Raw genomic sequence first — 13,476 nt, forward strand, 5'->3', positions numbered from 1 at the left:
TATTTGCATATTAGAGATAAGGCCTGTCTCAGAATGCAGGTCTCTCCTCCTGGTTACAATGAACCATAAATTCAAGAATAAAAGCAGTGTTAATTCTTAGATCTGAATGACTGTACGTACACGGTGTAGATTAAATCACCTTGATAGTTAAGTTTGACTTCCACAGCCTATGAATACCTAGAAATAATAAATGACTTAGAGATTTGTATTTGAAGTCCTCCCACGATTTAATCTTTCCACTTTAGTTAACATGGGTACCTTCAACATCAAACCCTGATTACAGACGTGTTTCTCATCCAGTTGTTCTTTTTCTGCGTCTGCAGACCAGATTTACTTGGTCAATAAGATGGTACATAATACATCATTTTATCAAATATTCTTATAGGTAATATAAAAACATACAGAATTTCTTACTGAAAATGGTTTTAATATTCTTAGCTATAGAGATTGATTCAGTATGTTTCATAATGTCAAATAAAAAAGTAACTGAACAAAGAACCCTGCACATCTGGTAGCTGGTCAGGAAGAAGCCATGATTTCCATGTGTCTCAGCTATATGGCTCCATACTTTTCATAGAAATAGAAGAGACACAGGCCTTGAACTGGTTTAGTTCAGAATATATTTAACAATGAAATCGGTTTTAATCAAGAAATAAAGACTAATAATTTATATGTTTATTGTTTGTTTGTTTATCTGACCTGTCTTCAATTCAAAAAGATTTTTGGTGGACTTACAGAAATATATTGTATATGATAGCATAAAAATAAAAATAAATTCTTTTATTAAAAACACCTTCCAATATGAACCTACTATATGAGAAAGATGATTACCTAATAGAGACAGGGTGAGTTCTTAATATCTCATTTAAGAAATCTGTTTCACTATACATAAAATAAATAAAGTTGTATTTATACTTTAAAGATCCAAATGTGAAAAATTTATTTCTAACACAAGGAGATGAGATGAAATTATAAATAAGAACTCAAAACCATACTGTAAAAAAATGCTCTATTAAAAAACACCAACTATATCAAATAAGAAATTTTAATCACTTATATTCAAGATGGATTAATATATAGAAGATACAAAAAATTCCTGAAAGTAAAGAGAGATATATGAGAAAAATGGGAAAAGAGTATATAAACAGAAAATTAAGAGAAGCCCAAATGTTTAATAAGTACTCAAGTTATGTTCAATGAGTACTAGTAATTTTAGAAATGCAAATTTAAAGATTTTACTGCCTAACACACAGAATGGAAAAAACTAGAAAATACTAAATATTGGTAAGGATGGGGGAAATGGGAGCTTTAAGAATGAAAATGGTGCTGAGACCGGTTTGGCTCAATGGATAGAGTGTCGGCTTGGGGACTGAAGGGTCCCGTGTTCGATTCCGGTCAAGCGCATGTACCTTGGTTGCGGGCATATGCCCAGTAGGGGGTGTGCAAGAGGCAGCTGATCGATGACTCTCTCATCAATGTTTCTAATTCTCTATCTTTCTCCCTCTCTGTACAAAATCAATAAAATATATATATTTTTAAAAAATAATGAAAATGGTGTAGAAATTCTGGAAAGTAAGTCAACAATAATTAGAGAAATGAAGGATTTTGATAGTTAATAATGCAGTAATTTACATGCTGATCTATAGGGTGTTATTTGCAGAGAGGATCATTAAAGACATAGTAGTGATAATTAATGACTTTCTACTCTTAGGAGAATGGATCAATTAAGAGCAATGAATGTATGCTATGTTCAATTAGTAACAAAAACAATGAACTAGAGACACTCAGCAATGGTGATAAACCATAAAAACATAGTGTTGAGCTTTCAAAAGTAAGAAGCAGCAGCATAAGATCTATAGCATATTTATTTTTATGGTTCATGCAAACTCAAAATGTTATATATTTGTTCAATATACAAGTGTAGTATTGGACACCTTGCAATCAAGACAATGGATGCATCTGAGGGAGCAAGATGAAAGTGGAGAAAAGTGGCCCAGGAAAATAAAGCCAAACAGAGGGGACTTGTGTGGGCAGATCATGACAGTGTGCTGTAAATAAAGTAGTATGTTTAACTAAATTATGCATCTGAAGGTAAAAAGAACCAAAATGCCAAAAACAAAGCAAACATAAGAACAAACAACAACAAAAAATCTTCCAGTTGTTTGTAATGATTATCCTGGTGTGGCAATCAATAAATTTGTAATCTGTTCATACTTGAGTATTATACAGTCATATGATTATATAAATACTGCTCAAAAATAAATAAACAGCATTAGTTTAATGGTATTTAAAAATTTTTTCCCACAGATATAAATATCAGGATGAAGGGAAAGTAGGAGGACAGAGGATAAAAGTAAAGCTAATGTTTGAACACAAAAGTGCACATCATAAGGCACTAAACAATTACTAGAACTGGAGTACAACTTCAATTCTAAATTGCCTAGTGATCAAAGGCAAGAAGAAAGTATGATTAACTCTAAGATCTAAATGTCTCTTAAATATATATTTAAAAATATTCCTTATAAGAACTACATCTTTTCCGGAGGCCTGAGTAAAATCTCTTCTGTGTTTTCATAAAATAAAAGGCAGGCATCCAACCAACAGCACTGCAAATTAATACATTTCCTTAAGGTAGCACCTCAGGGTCACCTGAGGACAAGGTTCCCAAGTACAGTTCAATCTGAGCTGTTCTGAGGGCCTAAAACACAGTTGGAAGCTGCTATATGAGAGTACATTTTCTATTCCCTAGAAGACTACTAATATATGAAGTATAATTTACATGAGAATAAGAAGAATGGTTAAGTGAAAGAAACTAGTGTTTTTGAGTAAGTACGTTGTCCTTGGCAATGGGGCTTGCTACATTACCATGTTGCTTTGTTTACTTAGAAGCCCAGAGTTAGAGGGGTTTCAGTAGGATAAAACATAGATCCACATTTAATTCCACAGATTTAGAAAAGTATGTTTACTTTTCAAGATGTTTAGAATTCTCTTGGAATGTGAAAAGAAGAAAATTCTATTTTAAAAATCTAGATTCATTTATATTTTTAGAAAGTTGCTTTATGTTATTTTTTTTAATATATTTTATTGATTTTCCACAGAGAGGAAGAGAGAGGGATAGAGAGTTAGAAACATCGATGAGAGAGAATCATCAATCAGCTGCCTCTTGCACACCCCCTACTGGGGATGTGCCCGCAACCAAAGTACATGCCCTTGACCGGAATCGAACCTGGGACCTTTCAGTCCGCAGGCCGACGCTCTATCCACTGAGTCAAACTGGTTTTGGCTATGTTTTTTTATTTCAAACAATAGGAACTGTCTTTGCTATTGTGAATAAAAAGTGAAATGAATGTGTTGTTATACAGCTAATTACTCCAGAACTAAAATATGGGGCAAATGACATTGTGAAAATACTTCTCAAGGCTTTAAAATGTAAATTTTGAATATTTATCTGTAAAGAACTGTTAGTTCAGAAATGATGAGAATGTTTTAGACTGAACTTGAAACATCAAAATTACTAAACATGTTTCAAATGAGGCAAATAGTTCATGCACTTCATGTTATGAAAACAAGAAGAACAAAATAAATTATATCAATGTGGAACAAACCTGATGCTTTCAGTACATGTGTATAAACAAAAAATGAAACTTATGGCTGCCATTGATTTCTTTAGACTCCCTGTCATGTGTGAGCATTGGTAAAGGTCAAGAAAATATGAGTCATTTTAGCAAACAAGATGGTAAAATAAGTTCGTGCTGACATATACAACTGCAATATGAAAAGATGTAATTTGTATATTTCAGTTTTTATGTTTTGTTTTTACAGAGAAGCTGTCTCCATAATGCATTGAGTCATCAATAAAATTATGTTTTAATTAAAACTGTACACATACAGCCTGGATGCAATAAACATGAAGTTAGCTGGAAGGAAGTGCTGATTGTATGTGATCTGAAGTCAAAGTTGAGCAGTGACAACTTTTGGCATGAGTAAAAAAAAAAAAAAAAATGAACTTGAGAGTGAAGTAGAAGTTTTGTAGATTTGATATGAACTTACATTCAATCTCTTGAATTTTCTATAATAAATATGCACATTTGTACATGATTTAAGAATTCTATGCAATATATATAATTAGCTATTTTAAAGTAAGATACTTTATTTTTAGGACTCATAAACACACAAATATATTTCCCTTAAATAGAGAATCCACAGTGGAAAGATCAGTGGAGGACCAAGGGGAAATAAACTTTCCATGCTTACCAAAGATAAATTAGAATGCTGGTCTAGGAACCAGAGCTTACTCACTTGCCTTACACTGTCTCTTGCCGATATTTCTCACACATTTCTTGCCATTCCAAATATTTCTTGTGCTTTATATTCCCGAATATGCCTACACCAGAATGACAGCTCCATCCGAATGCTTTAAAAAAGCTCCCAATTCAACATGGCCAAAAATGAATTCAATATCTTTTTCCTAAACCTTCTTTTTCTTCCTATATTCTTTTTTAAAAAGTATATGCACATATTTAATATGTGAGACAATATTTCAACCTGGCTGGGAGAAAAATGAAATATGATGATTGTAAACTGGGTGATCATTTCGAAAAAGATAAAACCAAATCTTACACTAAAGAGTTAAATGTATAAGAGAGAACAACAATCAGTAACAGAATAAGATAAAAATATAAATTAAAATTTGGCCAATCTTGAGTGGTAAAGGTGCTAATAGCACAAAAGAGAAGAAGGAATCTCAAAGAAAAAGACTTGATAACACTGATTACATAAAAATAGAAAATTTCCATAAGCTTAATAAAAAACTTGTAAAGATATTAACAGGTTTTGGCTGGATTGCTCAGCTGGTTAGAGTATTGTCTTGACATGCCAAAATCTGGAGTTCAATTGGTCAGAGCATATACAAGAATCAACCAATGAATACATAAATAAGTGGAACAACAAATCAATGGCTCTCTCTCTCTCTCAAACCAATAAATAAAATAATTAAAATAAATCTATATATGATTTACACAATGAGAGAATATTATATATACATCCTACATATTAAAAGTCTAATATGCTAAGTGTCCTGTTGTCCTGTCATCCATTCAACCAATCAAAGCATAATATGCTAATGATGTGCTAAGGCCACTCAACCACTCACTATGACTTGCATTAACCACCAGGGGGCAGGTAGTCGACTGATCAACCAGTCACTATGACATGCACTGACCATCATATTATAGTTTGCTGAAGAGGTCTGGCCAATTGGGACTGAGTAAGATGGGCCAGGCACACCCTGTAGACCTACTGTGGTCCCTCCCCACCTGGCCAACCTCCTCCATCCCGCCTTGGCCCTGATGGTGCACTGGTGGGGTCCCTTGGCCTACCCTGTGGCCTCTTGCAATCTGGGACCACTCGTAGGATGTTGGAGAGCTGGTTTCAGCCTGATCTCCCAGGCCAGGCCGAGTGACCCCACTGATGCACAAGGGACCCCAGTGAACCGGGCTTTTAGTCTTTTATAATCAATAAGAAAACTATCAACACTCCAGGAGAAAAGAGGTTAAAAACACAAAAAACACAATTTACTAAAACAAACAAACAAACAAAAAAATTACCAATAAACAAGAACTCATGTTCAACTTCTCTAGTAAGCAAAGAAACAAAAATTAAATCAAGATATTTTTAACCACCAAACTGGCAAACATTTAAAAACACTAACTTCCAGGGTTGGTTATAGATGAAGCAATAGGTACCACATTCATAGTTGGGGTGTGTGTACATTTCTACAGCTTTTTTATTTTTTAATTTTTTAATTTTTAATTTATTTATTTTTTATAAGAGTAAAACATACTAGTTCCAACCCTTCATGCTTATGTTTAACCCTTTAATACATTTATCTGTTTCAATCTATCAAATTCACATCTAGGAAACTCTCCCAGGAAACTATTTATAGATATGCACAATATGCACAGAGAGATAAACAAATATTATTATATTTGTAATAGCCATGGCTTCAATTAACATCATGCCCAAAAAGGATTTGTTAAATTCATTATCATGCATCAAAATGATAGAATATATCATATCCATAAATTAGTTTTAAATAATGTTTAATATTACCACTACTGTAGATAAAAAGGCACATTTATATCTGTAGAATATGATTCCAACTTTATTAAAAAGTTTGAAACACATACACTTTCATCAATTGATTGCAACTCTCATACATACCAACTATGGCCAGGGATCTAACCTGTGACCCCCCAGTGCATGGGCTGATGCTCTTAAACCAAGTTTTGATCATATCATGGCTCTGCTAAAAACTACCCAATGGTTTTCTATTTAACTTAGAGCAAACAATAAAGCCACTCTATAAAATGTTACAAATCCCTCCTTAAGGTGCCCTTTACCTACCCATTCCCCTCCAGCCACACTGCCCTTCAACCTGATGTTCTTGGAATATATCAGGTGCACTTGTACCTCAAGAGCCTTTGTACCATCTGTTCCCATTGTCTAAAAGTTCTTCTCCAATGAGTCATGTGGCCTATTACCTCCCCTCTTTCAAGTCTTCTTCTAAATATCACTTTGTGGATAAGCTTCCATGATCACTCATTTCAAAAATTACAGCCTCTCCCTGTAAGTAATCTTTCTTGCATTTTCTTCCTTAGGATCATCTGATAGATTAATTATAATTATTATTTAGTAGTATTGTTTTTTTATACTTTCATTGATTTTTTTTTACAGAGAGGAAGAGAGGGGGATAGAGAGTTAGAAACATTGATAAGAGAGAATCATCGATCAGCTGCCTCTTGCACACCCCCCACTGGGGATGTGCCAGCAACCAAGGTACATGCCCTTGATTGGAATCAAACCTGGGACCTTTCAGTCCACAGGCTTAACGCTCTATCTGCTGAGCCAAACCGGTTTCAGCTATTTAGTAGTATTGTTGTTGTCATCGTTATTATTATCATCATCATTCTCTGTTGTCCAAAATACAAGTTCTATAAAAGCAGAATATGTGATACGTGCTTTATGGTAGATGCTCAATAAATAAATTTCAAACAAATGAATAACGCAAATGAATAAATAAACCCAAGAAAATGAGGTAGAATACTCTGAGTTTTATATCCACATAGACTCAAATGATAGAACACACTTATTTTGACACAGAATTGCTCTTCTACTAACAGACATAGAGTAGAAGTCTGAAAAGATTAGAAATACATTGATGTGTATATCATATACTAATGACTCCTACTTTTAATGCTTAGAGTGGGAAATGTTTCAGTTAATGTGCCATTGAAAATACAGTTAATGGCAGATTCCCAGGCATCTAAACATGATGTTACTGGCTTTGCACCAAAGCTGCAGCAGTATGCACCACTAAATTCTGATGGGAAAAAATGTAACTATATCTATAGCTACATCTATATCTACATCTGTATCTACACATCTCAAGCTGACATCAGAAACATTTTTTTCCCCAGAAATCAAATTCCAGAACTTCGGCAGTGAACTGTTTTCCATTTGCCCCATGTCCCAAAGCATCCCAAACTGTATTTAGAATTCTGGTTTCAGAAGGTTGTGTGGTTTATTTTAAAGAACATAGATACCTGTATTTGAATCTACTTTACTAGCTGTGAGTAGTCAGGAAAGTCTGTGTCGCAATGACCTCATCTATAAATACATTTTTAGAATAAAATGATATAGTCTAAAAATGCCAGAAGTACCTGGTCCAAATCTTGGGTCTGTCTTTGTTTATGAGCTATGGCTCTTTTGGTTTTGTTTATGAGCTCTGCTTTGTTTCCAGCTATGTTTATGAGCCATGCTGACTTTGTTTATGAGCTCTGCTTCTTTTAGTTTCCGCATTTATAAGAGGAGGATTACTATGTCTAAGGTGCAGTTGTGGGATCTAAGGATAATAAGGTAAGGCACCTAGCATAGTCTCTGTGTGCAGCAGATGCACATTAAAGATTAGCCCCATCTATAAGTCTTTTCTGCTGCCTTTTCCCTCATTGCATCACAATAACCAACTCACCATCATTAGCCAGGTCATCAAGCCAAGGGAAAATGCTCCTTTATGAAGTACTAATAAAGTAGGCTTTCCATAAACATTTATGAAATAAATAAAAAGTGTAGAGATTATGTTTCATATGCGGTATTTAAGGAAGCAGGGGACTATAAAGTACATTTTTGAGAGAAAATTGTAGTAATCCAGTTTAGAAATGACACAACTGAATTGCTAGATGCTATCTAAAGCATTTCTAAAGGTTCATTTCAACAAAAATACCTGCCTGAATATGTGTGTCTGTGTAACTTCAGAGGGCTGAAATTGGATTGCAGGCAGATACTCCAAACTCAAAAGTTCAGCTCAGAAACAGAGGATGTACATATGACAATCAACCTTCACAGAGGCTCTGATCTGACTGCAAATAAATGAGTTCTTGTGGCTTCCAGTGTCCAAGAGGAGCCTTGATGGCCACAGTAGGAGTACTCTTAAAAGCATTTCCAGGGCCAAGATTTTATAAAATAATTATCTTAGCTGCCTGGTAGTAACTGTAATAAGTGCAAAAATGGTCTTTATACACAACTCTGAACTCAAAATCTTATTAAAAATACTCTAAACAGACTTTAAAATGTTTAAAATGCACATCTGTTTGTGTATACAACACACACACTCAGCTTCTGTTGATGTCAACAATTTTGGGTGTTTTTTTTGTTTTGTTTTTGTTTTTTACTTTAGATTGTGAATAAGTAGATTGCTATGTCTATAGAAATTAAGTTCTATCTTAATGTCTTATAGCTAAACTTTTAATGAAGAAAGTACATTAAAAAATTTCAGTATCAGTGACTATATCAGTCAGGGCTACTTAAATGTAGTTGAAAATTGGGACTAAAATTTGGGTAAATCCGAAATTATTTCAATGACTTGAGAAAGAGCTTAAAAATGAACATTGTGATGAATGCAACATGTTAAAATTATTTATTAAAGATTTCCAAATAAGAGTTTATGGTGCATTCCAAATTAGAAACAGAATAACGTGAATGAAGAAAACTACTGATGAAAGAATTACTTCTCCGACTTCTGAAGCCATTCAACTGGATAATTATAGAATATTTTCAGGTCCTCTATGCCAAGTGAGTTATGATGGAATTTAAAAACCAGTTTCACCTCCCATTTGTGGAATGGAAAATACATTAGTGCTAAATCAATAGTTTATTTCAGTGAAATGTGCTATAACATTTTCGATATGTATTTATTCTTTCGGCAGCATAAAATTTAGGAGGAGTCTCCTTTCCAGATTGCCTTTTTATATTATTTCTAGAGCCTTTGTTAAATTGAGGTGACTTACTCTGTAATAGCGATACCAGGAACCTGAGGATTTACAAACTTAATCATCTTTCAGAATGTAGTGTATAATTTTGGATCAAAATCATGTTGGGTTTTTAGTTTCACAATAGGCTAGGGGAAAAGCATAAAAAGTCAATGTATTCTATATGTGGAAATCAATAATGTTGGCTTCCAATGACAGATATTTGGTCTCTAGCGCCACAATGAGGTGGAAACGCCATTCAGACACTCTCTCCATTATGCACTTATTAGCTCTCCCTCATGTCCCTAGAATTTCTTTCCCTTATTCAACTGGCAACCTTTTCTTTACCAATATTCACCAACATCTATTTTCCATTTACATAACCAAAGTTTGTTCTACTTTCTATTTCTATAACCCACTTTTTTTTTGTGAAAATTGAGCTCAAATCCTATATCAACATTAACAAAGCTTTCTCTGCTTTCTCTGCTTCATGGCCTTGACCTCTTCCTTTAAACAGCCAACACCCTAGACTTGCATTCTTTAATCCAGTAACTACCTCCAGACTCTTCTGTATATATGTTTTAAATGCTGCTATCCTCCCAAACGTTGCCCAAATTGTTCTTCTCTCATTATTTAAAAGATTATAGAAATATAAGCTCCACCACAAAATCTGGTTAATAAAAAGAACGGATGCCTTTCTTTTGTTCCCTGTGGACTACAGTGGAACCCCAGTGTTAATGGGTCACATATGTTTAACAGCTTTATCAAACAACCAGCTTAATACCGCTGCTATTGTTGTTGTTTTGATTTGATTACCCATACATCTTAGATACAAGTGTTAATGGTGTTTAAGTTTGCTATTTTTCTAGAACATTGTCTTGGGAGGTACAATTTAAGAGCATCATTTTGATAAGATGGCACTAAAATCATGAAGCTATAGGTCCCTCCTGAATAAAAATCAAATCTCCAGGATCTAAATTACATATATAAACACATGTATGTGTAATTTATTTATGTTGTATATAGATTCAGATGTATATAAAAATCTATGTGTATAAGTGTTTGAAATCTTTATATGGATATAAAATACACAATAAATAACCTCACTTTTTAAATGACATGTATAGCATAAGAAGACTGTTTCTTTTTAAGCATCCAATAAGTAATCATCTAGTGACTAATTGCTCACTATATGAAATCCACCATGGTGTGAATGTGCAGCTTTGAATTACCTCTTCTTTCCTTGTGTCACGTCCTTTCTGTACAAACCAGATCACTTTTGCTTGCAAAGACCGTGGAGTGCATTCCAGCAATGTACTGTTGTTCTCGATGGCGTATGCCAGTCGCTCTTCAGTCTTATCCAAAGCATCCCCTACAATACAAATGTTAAGATCAGCCTTGAGTCTTAGATTTTACTAGTAAATAATACTTCTAAAAGATTATTCATTAGATCTTGGCGGCAAAGTAAGTAACTCTCATTTATTGCTAATTTCAATGCAAGGTGATCTAAATGAGTTTTTTTTAGAGTTGGTGGGACACCAAAATCTCAACAGTAAAGACACAGCAGGCTGTGAGGTGGGACAGGAGGAAGTAACTGGGAGTTTGGTTTCACAGGATAAGACAAGCAGGACAGTAAAAGGAAGCATCCGTGTTACATCAGTCATCAGTGTTCACTGTATAGGAAATCCGTGGCCAGTGCTCAGCAAAGAAGGTAAGAAAAGGTGAGCACCGAAGGTTCAAGCAAGGCATAGGGCTCAGTTCCTGGTTACACGAAACAACAGCAGAAAGCAGAAATCGAAGCCACTGGACTCTACATAAACACAGAGTGAGTGGCATCTTGACAAGGCATTGCGTTTTTCCAGACATGGGGCTCCCGCAGTAAGAAAAGGGTATGCAGCTGAACTAAGGATTCTGTGAACCAGAGCTTCTTGATTGCAAACTGTATCTTGGATCAGAAAGGCTCCCACTGAACTTGAACCCACATGTGCACACAGGGAAGAATACCTCACCGCAGTGGGAATGAATAAAAGCAAGTGGATTCAATTTGTGTTGCTTTAACCACGGTCAAAGTCAATACCTAGATCCCAGGGCTTTTTCCCAATGCCTGTGTCCTCACCTTTCAAACTGACCCCTACGTTTCTCTAAGATTGAGATCCCGCCTTTCTCTAGCCAATCTTCTCAGAGACTTAGTCCTGCACCAAATCCGGAGTCAGCTTAGGGTCCATCAAGCTACTACCGGACCACAGTCTCTGGAACTGTGTGTAAACACCTCTGGTCTCCAGCCATGGTGCCCCCTCCTTCTGTGACTGCCTGATGAACTTGGTGACACTAAGCCCAGCCTGTGCGCTAGCCACCTTCACGGTGTGAAGAGCCCACACTGTTCCTACCGACCCCCGTTCCTCAGAAACCAACATCTGCGCAGCCAACCCCAGCTCTGAGCTGCCTAGTATTCCACTTCAGTGAAAGAGTCGAAGTTTTCCTACTTTATTCTATCCCCAAACTTAGTAGGTAACTTAACACAAGTCAGAGCACTCCTAGCAGAAGCAGTGGTAGTATATAAAACTTCCTTTAAGGAATCAGAAAAGATTATACGTCCAATTCATATTTTCACTCAGTGGTCAGCAAACTCATTAGTCAACAGAGCCAAATATCAACAGTACGATTGACATTTCTTTGGAGAGCCAAACTTTTTAAACTTCAACTATACAGGTAGGTTCATTGTGATTAACTTAATTAGGGTACTCCTTCCTTAGCACTGTACATGAGTGCCCCCACATGGTATTTTGTGGAAGAGCCACACTAAAGAGGCCAGAGAGCCGCAGGTGGCTCGCGAGCCGCTGTTTGCCGACCACTGTTTTAACTGCATGGAAGAAAAAAAAAAAGAATGCTTTGAGTAATACTGGGCTTTTATATGTCAATCACAAAGAAAACAAGGACCGTTTTTGAAGAAATGTGCAATATCTTTTCAATGTGCACTAAGTAACCCATAACAATCAATTTTCCACGGATTACCGACAAACTGCTGTCCAAAGCACTGCTGCGCTGCGTTTCCGTGCCGAACGTCTTGTCTGCGGAACCGCCTGCAAGAAAGGAAACGCATGTAGATGTTCAGATTTCCATTTTTCCAGACTTTAAAACACAGCCAAGCGCCTTAAAGATTCAAGTAGCATTCTGCTACTGACAAAAATTGATCAGTCACACAAAACAAGGATAAAATCTGAGTTTCATTGTTTGCAATATTTCCATTGAATGTCATTCACTGGGCAAGATCCTTGTAGCATTATTCTTTGAATGTTCACATAAGTTTGAATTCTGGATACTGAATCAATTTAAGAAAGTTCCCTTTGCATTTTATTTAAAAAATTAGTTCAATAAGAAGCCTAATTTGAAATGAGTGTCTTGGGTGGTAAGGCATGTGTGCAGGGAAAGGAAGCAGAATTTGAAGCAGAGTAGTTGAGTAAAAAAATACATAAAACTTCTTTATAAAAAAGTACATGTAAAAATGGTATTGGAATCCAAATATTGTGTTCTATAGCCATCAGGATCAATCAGTCCAAACACAGTTGCTAATCAAAAGATAACTAAAAACATATTTAGCTTACTCTTTTATTCAGACATCATATGTAGAAATTATATGCCGCTATGCAATGTGGTGGTGTGTTATACATTTTTAAGAGGATATCTTGCAACTCTGTCTATTAAAATCAGGATCACTTCTAGCATGGTTTCATATTTTACAAACTGTTTAGATATATATAATTGAAAAATAATAGTATAGAAAAAATTCAGAGTGTGTATATATATATATATATATATATATATATATATATGTATGAAACCTTGTTTTAACTTTGTAAGAAGCTTTCGGATGGATTAAATAATGGAAATTATCATGATGAGTACTGGAATTCTAAAATTAAGAACTTCAGTATATTAATTCGGATTATAGATAAAACAGAAGTATTACATAAAGGCAGAATATACCTCTTCTCTAAAGCATGGCATTTCCCCAAACCGTGGGGAAAACAGAAGGCAAAGCAGAAGTTTTTCCCTAGAGAGATGGTGAGGTTTCTTAAGTGACAATGAGAAGCTTGAGCCATATGTGATGATAAAGTTTGGAAAAGGGAACCAGATTCAAATCCCAACGCCACCACTCACATGCTGTATGATC

General features: G+C 35.2%; 1 protein-coding gene across 1 annotated transcript in view; it reads right to left on the bottom strand.

The window, feature by feature from the left end:
- Positions 1-13,476, bottom strand: part of SEMA3E (semaphorin 3E) — a 210,300-nt gene that overhangs the window by 6,639 nt on the left and 190,185 nt on the right. The window contains exons 15-16 of the mRNA XM_084897240.1: positions 12,318-12,385; positions 10,538-10,677 (exon numbers count right to left, since the gene is read on the bottom strand). Coding sequence (XP_084753366.1) covers positions 10,538-10,677; positions 12,318-12,385 — 208 coding nt within the window. The remainder of the gene's footprint in view (positions 1-10,537; positions 10,678-12,317; positions 12,386-13,476) is intronic.

This window comes from Pipistrellus hanaki (genome assembly GCF_964339955.1).
Source record: "Pipistrellus hanaki genome assembly, chromosome: 10".
Taxonomy (NCBI): Eukaryota; Metazoa; Chordata; class Mammalia; order Chiroptera; family Vespertilionidae; genus Pipistrellus; species Pipistrellus hanaki.